The sequence below is a fragment of the Dryobates pubescens genome, chromosome 18 (assembly GCF_014839835.1).
Source record: "Dryobates pubescens isolate bDryPub1 chromosome 18, bDryPub1.pri, whole genome shotgun sequence".
Lineage (NCBI taxonomy): Eukaryota > Metazoa > Chordata > Aves > Piciformes > Picidae > Dryobates > Dryobates pubescens.
In genome coordinates, this window is record NC_071629.1 from 13,078,947 (window position 1) to 13,098,913 (window position 19,967).

Sequence of the window (19,967 nt, forward strand, 5' to 3'; positions counted from 1 at the left end):
ACTGTTGTGTCCTCTCAAGGATTTTATTTTTTTTAACTCATCACTGTACCCAGTTTACAATGAGTCCCCACAAAGTTTCTGTGGTGAGAGCAAGATGTGGTAGCTGCCAAATACCAAACTGTTTTGCTGCTGGAAAGAATATGCAGGAGCATTAGGAAATCTGAGTCTGTAACACAAAAATCTCCTTGTTTCAAGTTACTGTCAAAGCTGCTTTTTTTCTGCAGCATGGCTTGGATAAAATCCAAACTGTAGTTTGAATTGTGTGGCATGACATTCCTAATGGCAGCACTTCTTCCTTGGAATTGTCTGTTAATTTTTGTCTGGAAAAACCCACTGCAAACCCAAACCAGGAAATAACAAGACTATTAGTGTGGCTACAGCAGCTGAACTAGCCTTTGCCTGCCTAGCTTATGTTGTGTGTTGTTTTAATCAGTAGTTTTCACCTGTACAGAGATACTCCTGGAACTGGACTTCTCTGTGTGTGAAAAGATGTTATTGATGGATTTTAAAGTTACTGTACATTGGCAAAGCCACGGTGCCAAGGTGAGGCACTGATGCTTTCCTCGTGGGAACAACTTCAGTTTCTATAATCTTGATTTGTTAAATACGTCCATCTCAGATAAGACAATCCAGTATTAACAGAATGAGACCCGGCCCTTCCCACCGATTGTGCCTCTCGGAGCCATCAGTGCTCTGGAGTGACAGAAGGGTGCAGAACACAACGATGCGGGGGGTGCTTTTAATGATGCCCGCAGTAGTAGCATTGTGGTGAGAGAACAAGGTGGAATGCCAGACCCATTTTAAAGAGGAAGATGTTAAACTAAGCTCTAAAGATAACCAATGAATTAAACTAAGCTCTAAAGATGAGTGATGAGAGAGGTCTCTGTACGTACGTAATGCAAGGGTTTATTGTAGAAAAGCCATGCAGACCGATCCAGGGAGTTGAAGTGCATCCCGCCGCGCCAGACAAGCCCCGAGCGCTGTACAGGAGCAGTCCGTTTCTCACCCGCGCTGGTCTCAGCAGGCGCAGTCCCGGCAGCCGAAGCTGCTCCCTGTGCACGGTGCTCCCGGAAGCCCAGCAGCCGGCGGGGGGCGGCAGCAGTGGAACAGCCTCGAACGTCTCCCGGACTCCTTCCGACCTCCGTTCGTGCTGCGCCTGGGGCCGCATTCACACCAGGCGCTGTCCCTCGGGGCCGCTCTCCTCGGCCGGCTGTCCCGGGCCGGCACCACGGCCCCAGTCCCGCTCGATGTAAAGGTGGTACGGGTCGTGCTTGGATTCCAGCTTCCGAGAGCGAGTGTAGGCCAGGATGAGCCCCCCGGCCAGGCAGCCGTAGAAGATCATGATAAGCAGGATGTAGAGCGAGGCGTCGCCCCCCGGACCGGCCCCAGCCCCGGTGCTGGCGTTGCCGGCGCGGCGCAGCTCCCGCAGCAGTGCGCTGAGCAGCGCCGGCAGCCGCGGCTCGCTGCAGTTCATGGTGGGAGCAGCCCGGGGAGCTGCCGGGAAACCGGCTTCGTGCTGCGGGCCGCGGCTGGCGCTGGAGCCGGTAGCTGGGAGTGGGTTAGGCAACCTGCACCGGTACTGGGCGTGGAGAGGCGTGAAATTGTGTCAGTGGAGCTGGAACCAGGCCAGAGGAGGGTCAGGAAGATGATCAGGGGGCTGGAGCACCTCTGCTGTGAGAATCGAAAGGATCTGGGGGTGCTGGTTGACAGTCGGCTGAACATGAGCCAGCAATGTGCCCAGGTAGCCAAGAAGGCCAACAGCATCCTGTACTGGATCAGGATGGCCAGCAGGAGCAGGAAGTGACCATGCCCTGATGCTCAGGACTGGTGAGGCTGCACCTTGGATACTTGGTTCAGGTTTGGATTCTTCTCTACAAGACATTGAGGTGCTGGAGGAGGGCCAAGAAGGGCAACAAATCTGGTGAAGGGCCTAGAGAACAAGTAGTATGAGGAGCAGCTGAGGGAACTGGGATTGTTAAGCCTATAGAAGAGGAGGCTGAGGGGAGACTTCATTGCTCTCTACAACTCCCTGAAAGGAGGCTGGAGCCAGGTTGGGGTTGGTCTCATCTCCCTAGTATCAGGTCATAGAATGAGAGAGAAATGGCCTGAAATTGTGCTAGGGGAGGTTTAATTTGGACACTAGGAAAAATGTCTGTACTAGAAGAGTGGTCAGGAATTGAAACAGGCTGCCCAGGGAGGTAGTGGAGTCACTGTCCCTGGATGTGCTAAAAAAATGTGTAGAAATGGTTTGGGACATGGTTTAATAGTGTTGGGTTGATGGCTAGACTTCATGATTTTAGAGTTCTTTTCCAACCTTAGTGATTTTATGATTCTGTAACAGGCTGAGAGTTGGTGGTGTTCAGCCTGGAGAAGAGAAGGCTCCAGGAAGACATTATAGAGGCCTCCCAGTACTTAAAGGGGGCCTACAGGAAAGATGGGAAGGGACTTGTTTATCAGGGAGTGTAGTAACAGTGCAAAGGGTAACAATTGCAAACCAGAGGATGGATTCACATTAGGTGAACCCATAAGTTCTTTATCTGGCAACTCCTCATGTGCACGTAGCACTTGTTTGCAGAGGTCCTTCAGAACTTGCTGTCACCACCTGTGCATTGCCACTCCTCACAGCAATATGATTATTGTGCTTTGGAAGTGTTCAGAGCAGAGATGCAGGTTACAAAAATAATCATAATGTGAGAGCTACCCTATTACATGAGGCAAATATGTTCTGGAATGAAGTTAGAGGGTTTGGGAGGCAACTACCCTTAACTGTATAGGGCAGATGGGGCAGGGACTTTATTTTGAACATAAGGACAGAGTGGCCCTGGTTAAGTGGCACTGATTAAATGTCATAAAAACAGGCTCCTCAGCAGAGGTTGTGTTTGCTTCCAGCTGAAGGGCAAAGTGAAGCAGGGCAGGCAGCTACAGAGAACAGTCAGCCATTCTTCATGTTTACTCTGTGGGGGAGCACCAGTAAGTACTAAGCTGATCTATATCCAGCGGGAAAGGTTTAGGTTAGATACCATGTTGTTTAAAACAAATGAAAGCCCCAGCAACACCTCCCAGGGCTGGGGCTTTTATTATATGTTGGAACAATATACAGACTCACTCCCTGGAGTTGTAGTTGGGCTAGTTTTAAATAGGCTCAACAGTACAATCATACAATGGTTTGAGTTGGAAGGAAGTTCAAAGATCATCTAGTTCCAACTCTCCTGCCATAGGCAGGAACACCTACTAGATCAAGTTTCTCAAGGCCCCATCCAACCTGGCCTTGAATGCTTCCAGGCTTGGAGCCTTCACAACTTCTCTGGCCAACCTGTTCCAGTGCCTCACCACCCTTCTGGGGAAGAATTTCTTCTTGATGTCTGAATTTCTTCCTAGTGTCTAGTAGGTCTGTTTGAAGTAGTCCAACATTGTTTCAAGTCAAGAAGTGGTCAGTTACTTGTCCTGTCACTTCCTTACCTGCATTTTAGAAGAGCAGAACTTATCATAGAATGTTTTGGATTGGCAGTGACCTCTAAACCTCATCCAATCCAACCCCCTATCGTGTAACTTCTATGATATCTTTTTGCCTTAGCATTTTAATGATGTGAGATTGTGTCTTGGAGTGCTAGGTATTCATGTTCAGGGGCTGGATTTTCAGAACTAATGGGGATTGTGTTGATGTGGTGGTAACATATCTAAGAGAAGGCAGGTGAGGGTAACTGCGTAAGTAACCATGTGTAGCAACACATAGTGACTTCTGGCATATCTGGTGGTGTTCATTAAAAACTTACTGGTGTTTCAAAAAGGGAGAACAAGTGAAAAACGCAGCTGATTGGACTTGGTTTGTTTTTTAGTTGTTTTGTTGTGTTTTATGTTTGGTTGGGTTTTGGTTTGGGTTTTTTTTGTGTTTTGGTTTTGTTTATTTTAGAATGAGAGTACTGAGCTCTGTTTGTCTCATTTAATTAGCCATACTTCCTGCTAAAGACAGGTTTAGACAACTACCTGTGGTAATCAGCTTGTTAAAATACTTTGTCAGTATAGAATGGATCAGATTTTCTTCAGAACATAGCTCCTCACTAAAGGTGTGGCAAGATTCCCGATATTATAGTTCCCAGTGGCAAAGCAATAGTGCAAGGACCACCCTATTTCTGTCACAACTCATTCAAATTAAATTATGCAAAAAATGACATGCCAGCAACAAATGTTGACCTGTTGATCACATTTCTGGTTAAGCTCACACTATTGTAGAATACCTGGGTGTTACTTGGTGTGTGTCACTCAGAATTCTGTGTCAGCAGTGACTGCAAGTTTTACTGATTGTGTTTTGTAAATCTCCTTTGTGGCATCTTATGCAAAAGAGCTCACGATTTGTTACTTTTTGTGCTTCTAATGGTTAAATTTCAGCCTCCAAAAGGCAGATTGATTTACCCTCCTGCAAATGGAGCTTAGCCAACAGGCAAGCTTATTTAAAAAAATCCCAAACATAGTAACAAACCCCACACCAAAGTCAAATACACAATGAGAATTTATTTCTTGTGTTGCATGTAGTTTAGAGTATCACTAATTTAGACTACAGGGTAGTTATTTGAAACTGTAATTCTGGGATATTTTTCCTTTGACCGACAACTCATGAGCCACGTTTTCCTGTCCTGCTCCTCCTTATAGCCAGGAGCTGTTTGATGGGAACTGCAGTTCACCACACTGCTTTACTGGGCAGGCAGCACTCTGCATCCTGTACCCAAAGGTCTCTGATGGTGTAATGGGCACTACCTGATCTCCTCTTAAGGGAGTAACTCATTACTTTGTGTTCACACTGGTTTTTGTTGGGTTGTTTTCCTCTCTCTTATGCTAGCAAGCCATTAATGACATCTTGCTGTTAGGTACATCATTACTGTTGTGCTGTGGGCAGGACCCAGGTCTGTTATTCCAGCCACCACCACCTCCCAGGTTCTGGGCCAGAGCTGTTCCTGAAGGGCATTTATTTAACCTTCATTGACTTCAAGGCTTTAAAGTCTTTCAGTGTCAGAGATCTTGAGCAACTAGTTCAGTATTTAGTAAGAAATTTTTTTAGAATTCAGTTTTTAAATGGCTAACCATAAATGCTACTTTGTGTAAACATATTCTCTGTTCCTCCTCACCCTCTGGTGACAGCTCTTCAGTGCCTTTGTTAGGCTAACATTGTGTGTAGGTAAGGGTTAATCATAGAAGGGTTTGGATTGCAACAGACCTCCAAGGATCTAATTCAAGGCCCCTGCAGTCAGCAAGGACATCCTTCATTAGATCAGGTTTCCCAGAACCCTGTTGAGCCTGACCTTGAATATCTCCAAGAATGGGGCCTAACTACCTCCCTGGGTAACCTGTTCCAACATTTCACTACCCTCATGGTAAAGATCTTCCTCCTAACACCCAACCTACATCTAGTGTCTAATTGCAAACCATTGCTCCTTGTCCTTTCAGGCCTTTGTGAACATTCCAGCCTTCTTGCAGGTCCCCTTCAGGTAGTGGAAGGCCACTTCCCTTCTCCAGACTGAACACCCTCAGCTCCCTGAGCCTGTCCTTGTAGCAGAGGTGTTCCAGCCCCATGATCATTTTCATGGCCCTCCTCTGGACCTTCTTCATCAGGTCCATGTCCTTCCTATATTGAGGGCTCCAGACCTGGAAGTAGTACTCCAGGTGAGGTCTCACCAGAGCAGAGCAAAGTGGCAGAATCACCGCTATCTGCTGGCTACGCTTCTTTTGATGCACTCCAGGATGTCACTGACCTTCTGGGCTGTAAGCACACACTGTTGGCTCATGTCCAGCTTCTCATCCACCAGAACTCCCAAGTCCTTTTCCACAGGGCTGCTTTTTGTCACCTCATCCCCCAGCCTGTATTGATGAGGATTGTTCTGGCCCAGGTGAAGGACCCTGCATCACCTCCTGTCCTGTGATTTTTCTCTTCAGGCCAGCTACACTTGACTATAATATCCTTTCATAGATCAAGCTTTCTAGGCCCACTGCTACTGGAGTTACACTCTGGCTTTCTCTAGCTCTCCCATGGTTTTTTGAAGTAGAGGGTCTAAATACAACCTTGCGTCAAACATACCTGAACTGGATTGTGGTTGTCTTTGAACCTGTTCCTCAGACTTACAAGGATAATTTTAAATTCTGAATCTGCTTTCTGAATAACTTGCAGCTACTTTTTGCTCTCTGGAATCTTCACATTTAGTACATGATGGCTTCCTCAATGTCTCTTTGGTCAAGTGTAGGATATCATCTGTAGCTATGACAAAAACAGTTTTGAAGCCACATACATCACCTGCATCCTGGTTCCTTATTTCTGAGGGCAACGTTGACATTGCTGTCCTCCCCTTTGCATTTCTCAACAAGCTCTGGTGCAAAAAGATGTAGATTTTGTTAAAAAATGGATAAGCTCCTTACCAAACTGTGAGTATATTTGCAAATAGCCCCCATCTTTGAAGGCATCCTGATCTAATCCTTCCCCTTTTCCAACAACACTTGAAAAGCTGACATGGATGTGCTGCAAGAAGTAATATGTAGTAAAAGGAAAACTAGGCCCACTCTAGGCTTTGTTTTCAACAGCTGGAGCATGAATTCAGCCCTGCTGCTCTCAAAGTTCCCAGGTATGCTGAGTTTCAGAGAGACTGAGGTGTTGAACGGTAAGTTAGAGACAACCGGTGCCATATATAAAAATCTCTCAAAACACAAACTTATTGAACCAGTGAACTTGTATTCCACTTTTGAAATGTTAACATTGTGTGTGTGCATATAGATCTTTTTAAATAGCAATCCTCAATCAACCAAAAGACAGATGAGATCTGCAGTCCAGATAAAATACAGTTGATATAACTACATTTCATAGTTCAAAAATACAACCTGCCACCAGACTCAAGTGCAAGTAACTTTTTTACATGTCAGCTTTTGTGATGCTGACTAAAAGCTACTCAAGTGACCCATTTTAAACATGGAAAAAATTGGTAATGTGGCTCACAAGATACTGAAGAAGTTACCTCTGATACAGGAAATACTTCCTGTTCTCATGAACCCACTTTATGGGTCTTAAAAAAAACCCAATATATTTTTTTTTTTAGAAAAGCTATTTCCTTGTTCCTTTCAGTGACTGCTGTAGTTCCATGTCCAACAGCTTTATAGACCAAAGCTTTTAAATCTCTTTCCTCCCAGCGTTCTTGGAAGATGAGCTGGCAGTCTTCTGGACTGTCCAGAGGAAGTTAGGCCTGGGGAGGTTTGAAGTTGGTCCCAAGGAGAAGAGCCACTTTACTCATTAACTAAAGAGCCATTATTTATTTTTGCCAAAATTTGAACTGGAAAAAAGAAAAATGCACATACATGCAATGAAGGAAGAACTTGCCCTGAAACTGCAAGCTAGTGTGTTTGAGAGCAGCATTGTACAAAATCTTTATTTTCTGTACAGTGACAATACCAAATAATGTTTCTTTTTAACCATCATATACACAACACAAATATTATCAATAGAAATCTATAAATACTTTAAAATGAATTTGTCATATGTAGCAGTTGAGAGCCACAGCTGTACAAAATGTAAGCAACATATATAAAACGATTAAGAAAGTGCAAAGGAGAACAGTATCGAGAGCCTCCACTTCTTACAGCATTTATGGTTCAAGTGTGAAGAGCCAGCAGGGCTGCAGGAGCTCAGTTACAATTCAAACGACACAGTACAGGATTCTGCACACAGAATGATGAACTATTATTAAATCATGTCTTCCCACTCCTTCACATCTATGACTTCCAGTTAATAAGAGAATGGTTTTTGTAATGAATTTCTTTAAAGAGTCACTTGTCCCTTTTCACAAGGTCCATAAAACAGATTCCCTCCCTGGTTACTGACTGACTTTCCAGACTGGAAACAGGGCTCCATGGGGAAACTCCTGTTGGTTTCTGGCTGCCTTGTTATGCTTGCCAGATATAAAAGGTGAACATAAATACCTTTCCATACAGCTAATAGAGACATTTAGGTCCTGATCCTTTATGCTACATGCAGGTAACCTGTACTGTTACTCACATGTTTGTGAATGTCTAGAGGAGCAGTGCCTTAAAAACAAAACCATCAACCACCCCTAAAAAAAGGGGAAAAAAAGGGGGGCAGACACGCACACCAAAAACCCGAAATGCCTTTGACTTTCAGATCTGCTTAGGGACAACTCACAACAAAAAAGCAAGTTTTGCATTCTGCATTCAGGTGACTATTTCTCATCAGCACCTCCTGTAGCAGTGCAAGTCTTTGTTGTTTTTTGTGCTGTGTGTCCTAGTGGAAAGCTCTGCTTGAATTAATACAGTGGCAAGTAAAAACTTACTGGGTGAGCAAGAAGTTGAAATAGTTAATTCAATGCTCTTGAATGAAATTTCAAATAAGTTGGTTGGAGAAAGCTTTTCAGTTCACCTTTATTTCAGTAAGTGTACTTTTATATTCTTGTTTAGGCACTGTAAATATTCAAGACACTAACTGCTGTGCAGAAGAGTCCATCCATCCTCAAGCAGTGCGTTATTAGTGATCTCTAGCAAGTTCTTGATCAACCTGGTCATCCTGGGTTTGTTTGTAAATGGAGAAGGGTAGACTTTGAATACGTATTTGTTTTCCTCCCTCACTCCCTTACTATGACAGAAGAATCATCACAGTTACATTAATTTTTCTCTTTGAAATATAGGCCAGACTTCAGAAAAAAGAAGTTGCAAGCAGTCAGAATATGCTAGAGAAACAATAAGATTGCCTGGTCATACTGCTTCACATAATGATGTCTGTCTCAAAACTGGAGATGATCACATGAAACTCTATGAGGACCATCAGTATCTAAACTGCTACTAATTAAGAATTTGGAGTCTAAAATACTCTCTGGTGCACTCGATAGAGATTACAGAAACACTAATCCATTTGGTGTATTTTCTGAATGTGTGCTATCTACAGTATACAGAGACATCCAAATCCAAGGCATGAGAGAGAACCATCTGCACAACTGCTGGTCACCAGAATTTATTTGCCTCCATACATTCTTTCAATGTCGTTGATGTAGTGGTTTTTCAGTTCTTTCCTTTTGAGCTTGAAAGCATCTGTTACTAACCCCGTCTCTGGGGTCCATGGTTCAGGGCTTAACCGTACTTTGATGGGTATTTCAAACCTTTCTAATTTCACTGCAGGGACAAGAAACAAAAGCATGATTATAATTACACAGTCAAATGAAATACTAATTCATGCTACCTAAAACTCTAAGGTGAGTGCCCTACTTAGTTTGTGTGATGTGGTGTCTTACATAATGAAGTAACCTTACACAAGGACCACAAGCAAATTTAATCTTGTACCAGTGCAGAGTGCAAATATCCTCCTAACACACTGGATGTAAAGCTTGTATTGGAAGTGACAGGGTAAAATCTAAAGCTCATAACAAGTGTGTTGCCTGAAGATCTGAGACTACCAGCACAAGAGAATACAGTGAAATCTAGAGCTCTGTCTTTACTACAGGAATGTATAAGGACTAGATTAATGCAGACTAGTCCAATGTGCTTCATATCTCAACTATAATGAAGTACTTCTACATATTCTTCCTTCCTAAGAGTCTGTTTAGAGTTCAATGAGTCATTTATTTTCTCTCAGCTAGAAGCAGTGGCTTAGCACATACGCACAGCCTCACTGCAACCAATGCCACTCTTGCCAAAGAGCCATAAAGAAGGGAGGAAGTAAGTATCTGCTTCAGGAGAAGGGCAGGAACATTTGGAACAAGGCAGGAGCTGCTGCATGTGTGCAATACTTGGACTTCACCATCAGCCCCTACCCTAGGATCCCACATAGACTGGTAGCTGATGTGCAGGACAGCCCAAGCTAGCACGCCTCTAGGTGGCAGCAGATGTCAGACGTGAGGGATCTGGCTCTAGGTCTGTCCCCAGGAACTGCTGTCTCCCTAATTTCAAATTACTGTTGTCATGGACTGTTTCATTCTACTTATATATATGCCTGCTCCCGCTGAAGGTGCAACGTGTTCTGCTAAACAGTTTTGGAAAAAAAGTGTTGAATGAGTGAGCTGTACCTCATTGCAAGGTTACCATTGCCAAGGCAGAAAGAATATAGGAGCAAAAGGGGTTGAATAAACAAAACTATATGGATAGTAATTTGCCTACTTCATGATACCTTCATCCAAACTGCTTGTAATGTTTGCATCCAAGTTTGAGACCTATGAATTGATTTAAAGGCAAGCTTTCATAGTGCCTTTCATCCTTGCTTTCCTGGTTTCAAAGGGCAGATTTTCCTCTCTGAAGTTCAGGTCAGGGCTTAGTGTTTGCTTAAGTCCAGTTTTGCTGCCAAGTGCTTTAGAGACCTTTTCCCTCTCAGTTTCTTAAATTTTTGGCCCCATAAAGGAATTGATGAGGGGTTTGATCATTCTATACCACAGTAACTAATAGCAGGCATCTAACCCCTTACAACCCGAAGGATTGTGGTTGTTCAAAGCTGTAGGGAACAGTGTTAAATGTGAAAAGCAGCTTTGAAATACCCTACTTAAGTTTTCATACCAGCAAATGTCTTGTAACTTTCCTTCCAAACTGACAGCTCTTTTGGACCTTATTTTAACTGCTGGACAAGCAACTTGTCTCTAGAACTTAGTTGTAAGTAAATCTCAGATTTTTTATGTGGTGGGTTTTTTAAAATCAAATAGATAATATCTCCAAAAAGTAGATAAATTCCTGGAATTACAGGCAACAATCTGATGTAGTTCTTGCATCTGATTAAACTATTAAATTCTGGCAAATACAGAAGCAGCAGGAAGACAAATAGCTGGTGAGGGTAACTGAGCATTTTTGCTGGCTGAGCATTATGAGGTTGGCTAGCACAACATCCTTTCTTTACTTACTCTTGTTTGCCACTTCTTTTATCTCTTGCAGGATTTCAGCTTCCATTGTTGGGTTGTTACAAATATCTACCCAGGTTCCACTGATGCCTTTCTGCTCAGCTAATGCCATCAGCTTCTTCTGATTAGGAACCACAAAGCTGATCACGTAAGACTGGTCACTGCCACAGGATGGCAAGAGAAGGAAAAAAGATCCAAACAGTTGAGACTTCCATTTCAAGGTGTAAAATGCTTACTTGATGTTAGATAGATCCACAGATCCACAGTGCTTTTTGAATTCTAGTTATTCCCCCATACAGAATCCTTCTTACATATTAAGTCTTCACATCTGACGACTTATCACAAATATGCTAAGTTGTTCTCCAACATTAGGTTTGATTGGTATCATGCTTTGCTGCAACTGCATCACTGCACATCTCAGTTTAGCTTCCCAGCTACCTGCAGTTATTGGCCAGTTCTCTTTGAGTTTCTCTTCATGGGGTGTGTTTAAGGGGAGGGAGAGGAGAGATAAGGACTGTTTCCAACTCAGTGGAGAGCTTTGGATTTAGGTACAAAGTGTCCAGATTAATTTTTCTCTGGTATTCTGCCTCTTTGGGAAAGGGATGGGATGAAATTGTCATGTATTAAGAGAGGAGAAATGCCAGCGAGAGACACAGGTAATTTCTTTTAGTTTCAGGGACACTGGGCACCTGTGCTACCTCAGAGATGCTGTTTATGACCTGCACTCTGGAAAGAGGGCTTGTTCACTGAAAACCACAGAAACATTATACTGTATCATTGGAGAACTGGGTCAGAGCCTGTATTTCATGTTTACTCTAAATAGTTTCTAAATTAATAGCACTCTTACCTCTTGGCATAAGCACAGATGTTGTCAATCAATGGACAGTTCTTCAGTGCTGCCTCTACTTTGCCCAGAGATACATATTCTCCTGCTTGTAGTTTTACCAAGTCTTTTTTACGATCTAGAAGTCAAGGAGGAAGGGGGAGAAAAAAACATCTTACTCCTTTTAAACTTCTGCAGTTTCACAGTCTCCTTTGCATTTGTGCAACACTATGCACGATTCTGAAATGTGAATTCAAGTAGCTTATTAAAAGGTTAAAGAGCTTATAGCACGTACGTATTCTGCCAGCTTCATAAAGGCTGCTGTAAATAACTTCATCTAGCACTACACTTCTTGTCATAGATGAATTTGCTGGGGACTCTTTTAAGTTTTTATATTAATTATAAAGCTTTAAAATAATCTTACATTTATTCTTTAAAATCCACATGCTACATTCAGATTGTGGTAATGTCACAGGAAACAGCATCTCACTTCAGCATGTCCCTATAGCTGTGAGGACTTTGTGTTTTACATTGGGATTCTGCAAGCAGGTAACCTTAAATAGGTTAGTCCTGGCAAAGCCAATGGGATTAATAACATGGTTTTAATTATGCTTAGTTAAGATCTTGTAACATACTAAGACACAAAAAATTTAGGCCCACCTATGATCTGCAGACACCCATCAGGATGAAATTCCCCTATATCTCCTGTACAGAACCATCTCTGACCATTCTCATCAATGGAAAACTCTTCTGTTGTCTTCTCTTCATTTTTGAAATATCCCATTGAGACATTAGGTCCACCAATTACAATCTCTCCTCTAGGATTAGGCTTGTCTTTATTAGTGTAGCCCCCTGAAAACAAGAAAATGCCCATACAGTTTTAACTTGTATATTCTGCTGCCACAGAAATATTTTGAAGCTTGAGCACAGAAATGGATGGCTTTTACAAAGGATGAAGAACAATTACTTCATACACTATAGCTGGCTAAGCAGACAGGCAAAACAAACCAGCTGAGCAGCGGTTAAATTAGTTACTCTGAAATCAGAACATAATACTCTCACCTTCTTGCCAGTCTCTCAGTTTTATTTCACAACAAATAAGTGGAGCTCCAACTCTGCCAGTGCTGTAATCGGCAACTTCAGGAGAGAACAAGGAAGAGCAGAAAGGTTTTGTCATTTGAAATACAAACTCAAGCCGTAACAGTTAAGTGACTACTGAAATTGAGAACTACAGCTATGCTGACTTCAGAAAAACCTACCGAAGCCTCATGTATATCTAGATCTTAAACAATGTATTTCCAAGAGCATTTTAACTACCTTCTGTAATTGTTCCAGCTCCGCATGTTTCTGTCAGTCCGTAGCCTTGACCAACAGGACAGCAAAAACAGATGTTCATAAATCTTTGTGTCTGAGGGGAGAGTGGTGCTCCTCCAGAAAGCATCATACGAACATTCCCTCCCAGCAGTGCCTTTACTTTTTTAAACAACAGTCTTGAAAGAAGGAGGGAAAAAAGAATGAAAAATCATTCACACAGCTCATTCTTACAAAGAGACACAAACTCTTCCTCCTATCTGAACACCTTAAAAAGTAACATGGTCGTTCACAGACTTCAGTGGGCAGCAGGGTTAACCAAAAATGTTACCTCTTCTAGATGGTAGAATTCCTGTAACTTATCTACACAAACATTCCCGTTTTATTACTACAACAAAGCAATCCAATGAAAACTAACTAGCCATCTGCTCTGAGGATTAGTCATCCCTACCACTAAATATCCTATTTCCAGTAAGACCTCTGCTTTTTTTTTTTTAGTTAGTCATTAGATGATACTTGCATGTGGGATGAGAATAGTTTGATGTCAGATATCTTAGATTACTGTTCTAAGAAATCGCAAAGAAATCACATTTGAATTATACTTACACATTACACAGAGGTGCGTCATATCCCCTTTTGATTTGTTCCAATTTGTAGTCATAGCCTATCTTGAACAGAGTTCTCTGAATATAGTTCATCTCTTGAACTTTACTCATGACATTTTTATAAATTCTGTCCATTATTTCCTACAAAGTGTTAAAAAAGCAAGGAAAATGACCATCTGGGACAGACTAGCATGTGTAAATTAAATTGTGTTAAAAATGAAGGAACGCCTGTTATTCCTCCATGAAAATGGAGTGTAAAGGTCTGCATCATTACTTAGGCAACGTGTAACTGTAATGCTTTTAATGTGTGATCAGTTAGTCAAATTATAGACCACTGCACCTTGGAGCTATTTGAAATGGTTGGGATTAAGTATTGAAAATGCACTAGGAAACAAGTGACTTTGCTGAACTTCTCTCCATTAGCTTTTTCTCCTTCCACCAGTATTCCTAGAAAGGAAAAACCCTTATGCCAGATTATATACCCTGTATTAGAGACTGTGACTCAGTGACTTGCTCTTGCCTTACTTGTCTGCCTGAGTAACCACTGTCTCTCTTCAGGCGCACTGCAGTAATTCCTCATATCCTGTGCCCTTCTACAAACAGCTCTAAACCTCAAATTTGGCTTTAAAATGCTTCCTACCCCTCATTCTGAAGATGTCTGTTCTATCAGCCACAGCTGTACATCCTGGGTAACACACCCAGTGTGCTAAAACGTGCTGTTATGTGGCTTACACTCTAACACCATCACCTGTACTTAAACATCTCTTTGGTTGGTATATGCCATGCACGATTTATCATGCTTAGGAGTCCTGAGGCTGTACTTTGTCGACAGCAACTGGCAAGCACGAGGGATTTGATTTCACCATTTCCTTTTCAAGGAGAAGTTTTTCAGCTTTCAAAGCAATATGGTTGCAGTAATTCTAGTTGCCCAACAAAAACTCCACAACTTTGTCTCAGATGAGAAATCCATTTCCATTGAAATGCTAAGCTTTTGATCACTGAAATACACACATATTCTTGTGCACAGCTATGGCATCAATACTTAGTTCAGGCAATGACAACTGGACTTTCTGTATTCTGCTTTTTTGCCCCTACTGGTGATAGTTACACATGAAGAGTTAAAAAGAAAAGTAAGAACGCATCATTTTTTGGATGAACACATCTGCTTTGGCACACTTACAGGCACAGCTGCCATCAGTGTAGGCTTAAGTACAGTACAGTCTCCTTTGCTTCCCTTCTTGATTTTACTGGACTGTAATAAGGAAAAATACATCAGTTTATGAAGCTGAAACCCCAGCAGATCTTTAGAAAAGGACTAACAAAAGAGAGGCATACATTAGCATGTAATTTGTTTACATTTCTTCCTTTGTCCCTCAAGCATTTCCTGTACAATGTTTTTCCCCATTGTGATGGAAAAAGTAATGATTAACAGCAATTTCAACCAAAATACTAGAGGGTTTACAAGCCCAGCCTGGTTAACTCCACTGTGTATCTCTTTCCCAAATCCACTTTGTATGTCTTTCTTTTTCTTCCTCCCTCCAGCACATGCCTTCTCCTCCATCTTCCCCTAGGAGTGGTTTTTTTACCTGATGCAATCTCTGTACCAGCAAAAAATGCAGTAGTGTTTCTTTCCAGCCTTATATGCTCTTATTTACCGTACTTGTTAAGTGGAAAAAAGTAGAGAGCTAAATAGAACATCTGCAGTAACTGGACAGAGTTACTGAGATAAAGTGAGACCAAAAACTTAACATCACTTCAGTCTTATGTTCAGCTCATCTTTCAATAGCTGTTCTTACCCTGCTACCTAGTGGTTTTATCATAAAAGTAAAGATTTTAATAGCATTTGTACACTATGAACCACTGCTATAGTTCACCAGGAGCAGTCATTTGCACAACTTTCTGAAAAAAATATTCCATATACACCAGCATTTTTTCAAAGAAGAGAGCTGAGCAAGGAGAGAACACAGTGCAAAAAAAGTTTGCTTTTTCTTTCCCCTGCCCCTCACCTGATCCGACAGGGTGAGTGGAGAGGAATAGCCAATCCTGCAGCCATATGTGATGCAGGAGATTTCTGCTGTCAGCTCTAACACGTGGGCCAGAGGCAAATAGCCAATGTATGTGTCCTTTGGTCTAGGAAAGGAAAGGATTAGCTATTATTGATGCACAACTGGACCGAAAATACTGTTCAGTAGTTTTATTGTGTGCTTAATTACTATTTGAAAGACTTGGATCCCAAGTGAGGCTTAATAGAACGGTGCAATTTCAAACCACACTTTTTAAACAAAATGGTGAAAATCCTACCTTACTGCAGTCAGTAAGAATTATAGGATTGGCTTTGTTTTCTAGAATGAAAGATTCCTTTGTGCCCCACTGCTATTTGCTCTCCTTGTGGGAGATTTCATCCCAGGTACCACATTAAGGGTGAGATCACTCTATTTTAAAATAATCATCAATGATTTACCAGTCCTTGACAGCCATCACAGCATCTCTTTCTAAAATGTATTAGAGCTGATCACTGAAGTTCTGAGGTTTATTTTGGGAAATAATTTCACAGAGACTTCTCAACAAGAAACTTAAGAGCTGCCACTTAACAGAAGCTTTCAGCATCAAGTCAGAACTGGTTTTATAGCCCATCACAACAGGAGTTTAGCAAGGTAGATTATTTCAGCTATTAAACCCTTTCTGAATGCAGTGCCAAACACACCCACGTTCATGAGAAATTGCTTGAAAATATCTGTGAGGGAATTGCAGTTGTCAGTGCACAAGTTACTACTTTTCATCATGGAGTGATGTATACTTGAGCAGATTCTTCAACATGTACATTATCCATCCAGTGGTTGTGTCTCTAGATGAATGGACATGGTAGGCTCTGATACTTCTAGCTGTCTGAAGAGATCTACACAAAATTTCCCTTGTTTGATTAGAAAAGGAATCTCCTTATCTGGTGGCATCTTCTGATGCAAAAGAGTGCAAAAAGCCATCACAGACCCAAAGCTAAGAAAAAGTCAAACCAGCATGTTAGAGGAGCTAGAACAGCATTTTTCTCAAACCAGAGGGCAAGCTGACAAAACCAAGACAGATATATTATCAACTAAAGATTAGTAGGCTTACAATAAAAGAAATTTACTAACACCTGATGCCAGCAACAAATTTTCTAAATACTTGAGTACTTTTGGAGGTTCTGGTTTTTCTCTCTGTACACAAGAAGTGTTTCTTACCCCAGTCCAGGTATTCTCTCACACTGTCCTGTCATTCCAGCTATTAAGTTTTTATGCATCATCATCACTCCTTTAGGTCTCCCAGTAGAGCCACTGGTGTACATTACTAAAGCCAAGTCTGTAGGAACGGGTCTGCTTGGTAGGATGCTTGCTACAAAATGCAGGAGAAAAATTTGTTATTGATTCTTATTTACTTTCTAATGGCTACTTCTGTAATTAATCAGTGTGAAACCGTCTGTAATGGGTGTGAAACAGGTGCTCTGGGAAAGGCAAGCTGCTGAAGTGGTGCTAAGTGATCAGTGGTGGGTGCAGATGGAGAGTAGTGATCTATTTTTAAGCAAGGGAAGGCAGATTTTGAAAGGAGTGTCAAATATTTGGGCATCTACAAGCTGGGTGCTACTTTTGCCATCCTGTCTTAGAAGATGACTAACAGCTATAGAAAAAGCAGCCTGAAGACCAAGTAAACCTGTCAGGGGCAGAGGAGGAGAGAAATACAGCACTGGAAAGAAACAACAAGTTGAGGAAATAAACACTTAACACCCCAAACCACTGCAAGTCAACTTTCCTCTCAATTAGCCTTTCAAATCCAAGACTGTAGAGCCAAGACTATTGAAGCTGCTAGTTACTGGGAAAGCAGTAAGCTGACAATACCTAACTTTTGACTTTTGTTTTAATCCCTTGGCCAGAGGCTGAACTGGCAAACTGCCACTACATTTGTGTCAGAGACCTGCATGGGAGGGTTAGTCTCTGCTGCACACCACCCTTCACCTAGGCCTCATTTCACTGTTAGCGTTGCTTGATCAGTGTTGTGTGAAGTGATTCACTCACAGTTTTCTGGTTTGGCTCCCAGCTCTTCTACTGTCTGCATACTGTGAATCTCCACATTTTCAGGGTATTCTGATTTATTGATGGTCTTCTTGTCCACGTAAACGATATGTTTAAGGCAGGAGATTTGTGGCAATGCAGCCTATGAGGAAGAAATCAAACGTAGCACAGACTGCACTGTAAATTTACTATAGGGCTGCTTGAAGCAGGGTGAAGCTGGTACCAAATTACCTTCAGTTTGCTCTCCAGAAGTTCTACACTAGTGACCAGGTAGGATGCTCCGCACTCATTGAGACCATAGGTCACTGCCTCTTCACCCAGGGTGGCATACAATGTAACAACTGGTACAGGAAAGGGAGGGGGAACATGAAAGAAATGTAAAATACTACTAAATGCAAAAGCTCTTGCTTTAGCTTACTGGAAAGCATTATGGAAGAATTTGGGGCATAAAATTAGCTCAGTTAGAAATTTTCTAATTTGGAAATAAACTGGCTTTTAATTTTTCTACATCAGAATCTTATGATACAAGAGACCTCTGGAACAAGGAGGACAGTTGTATAGGAAGCATTTCTTTACAGAGAGGGTGGTCAAACGCTGGACCAGGCTTCCTGGAGAGGTGGCTTCTAAACCTGTTGATATTTAAGAGGCGTTTGGACAATGTCCTTATTACCATGTTTTAATGTTTGGTCAGCCCTGAATTGGTCAGGCAGTTGGACTAGATCACTGCAGGTCCCTTCCAACTAAAATAGTCTGCTTTCATTTCTCTTTATTCTATAGAATAAGAGAGCTATGTGTTCTGTCCCAGAGCTCATGGAGAGAGGTGACTAAAATTGCAGGGCAGCAGTCACGTCTTAAGGCTATGCACTTCTGCAAGCAGCTCTTTCGGCAGTGTCAGCTGCTGTGCTTGCTCCCATGAAATTAATGATGCGGGCAGGCAAAGAATCAGACTGGTTTTCATATTGCTAGATTATTTTTAACCCTGACTGGTTACAGTGCTGCCATTTAAGCGCCTTCCAGGCATGAAGGAGTTCACTTCTTCCCATCATCACTCTACTGAAAAAACCCTGCCCATAGTATTGCCTTCTACCTTAAATTTGAACCTCCAAAGTGTCGAGAGAAGGGCAACAAAGCTGGTGAGGGGTTTGGAGCACAACCCTTACAAGGAGAGACTGAGGGAGCTGGTGTTGCTTAGCCTGGAGAAGAGGAGGCTCAGGGGAGACCTTGTTGCTGTCTGCAACTACCTGAAGGGAGGTTGTAGCCAGGTGGGGGTTGGTCTCTTCTCCCAGGCAACCACCAACAGAACAAGAGGACACAGTCTCAAGCTGTGCCAGCAGAGGTTTAGCCTGGATGTTAGGAAGAAGTTCTTCACAGAGAGTGATTGGCCATTGGAATGGGCTGCCCAGGGAGGTGGTGGAGTCACCATCACTGGAAGAGACTGATGAGGCACTTAGTGCCATGGTTTAGTTGATTAGATGGTGTTGGGTGATGGGTTGGACTTGATGATCTTGAAGGTCTTTTCCAACCTGGTTAATTCTGTTCTATTAAAGGAATTCAATATTCCTGTGAAATAAGGTTCATGTGGAAAGGACAATAAGAGAGTAATGTTATATAGTTGATTCCTCCTGCCTCTTGAAACACAAGGTTCAAGACCTAATTAACCATACTCTCCTACTTCACAGCAATGCCAGCTCTTCCCTTATTGTCCTTTAACAGCCCCCCTGCCTACTCTACTGTGGGACCTTCTTACACAGGTAGCTGCTGTTAGTACTGGGAGAAGAGGAGGCAACTTAGTGCAAGTGAAAACAGTGACAATGGAAACTATAGGTCATAGTGTGTTGTGTGCAGACTGGGCATGTTAAGTGCACGCTGACCTTTGCCACCTCACGAGGAAGTTTGTAGGCATCATGTCAGATCAGAGATTTTTGAGCACTTCATTTTGTATTTTTTTTTTTTTTTAATAAAAATCCCACCTACACAACTGTAATAAACTTGAGCAGCTTAAAAACATCACCAAAAATCTGTCCCACTAGCATACAATTTTGATTACTCTTTCTTCTCTCTTCTAGTAACAGGTTCATGTTTTGGATGCATAAGTCAAGATACAGACAGGAAAGACTATAAAATAATTTCAGATTCTGGGGCCAGAACTGTCATTAACTGACATCTTCAGAGTATTTAAAACAACCCAACCAAACAGTAATTGTACTGTTCTGCCATTATAAAATCTAGAACATTGCTACAATAAAACTAATCTCTGAAGTATGAGCAAGTGAATTTTAGGCATCTCCTCCATGCACAGACGAGACTGGAAGCTTCTAAGAATCAGACT

General features: G+C 42.1%; 2 protein-coding genes across 3 annotated transcripts in view; both read right to left on the reverse strand.

The window, feature by feature from the left end:
* Positions 1-1,168: 1,168 nt before the first annotated feature.
* KCNE5 (potassium voltage-gated channel subfamily E regulatory subunit 5) lies at positions 1,169-1,474 on the reverse strand. Its single transcript, XM_009899755.2, has one exon. The coding sequence runs from the start codon at positions 1,472-1,474 to the stop codon at positions 1,169-1,171; it is 306 nt and encodes a 101-aa protein (XP_009898057.2).
* Positions 1,475-7,275: 5,801 nt separating this feature from the next.
* ACSL4 (acyl-CoA synthetase long chain family member 4) overlaps positions 7,276-19,967 on the reverse strand; it is a 35,626-nt gene continuing 22,934 nt past the window's right edge. For both annotated transcript variants that reach the window (XM_054169357.1, XM_054169356.1), the window contains exons 5-16: positions 17,870-17,979; positions 17,642-17,780; positions 16,814-16,964; positions 15,602-15,725; positions 14,776-14,847; positions 13,597-13,736; positions 12,997-13,169; positions 12,742-12,816; positions 12,340-12,531; positions 11,704-11,818; positions 10,860-11,017; positions 7,276-9,150 (exon numbers count right to left, since the gene is read on the reverse strand). In XM_054169357.1, coding sequence (XP_054025332.1) covers positions 8,993-9,150; positions 10,860-11,017; positions 11,704-11,818; positions 12,340-12,531; positions 12,742-12,816; positions 12,997-13,169; positions 13,597-13,736; positions 14,776-14,847; positions 15,602-15,725; positions 16,814-16,964; positions 17,642-17,780; positions 17,870-17,979 — 1,607 coding nt within the window. In that variant the 3' untranslated portion in view covers positions 7,276-8,992. The remainder of the gene's footprint in view (positions 9,151-10,859; positions 11,018-11,703; positions 11,819-12,339; positions 12,532-12,741; positions 12,817-12,996; positions 13,170-13,596; positions 13,737-14,775; positions 14,848-15,601; positions 15,726-16,813; positions 16,965-17,641; positions 17,781-17,869; positions 17,980-19,967) is intronic.

What these genes read in the sequence shown, in the direction of transcription:
- KCNE5 (XM_009899755.2), bottom strand. Translation starts at nt 1,474, where the DNA reads ATGAACTGCAGCGAGCCGCGGCTGCCGGCGCTGCTCAGCGCACTGCTG.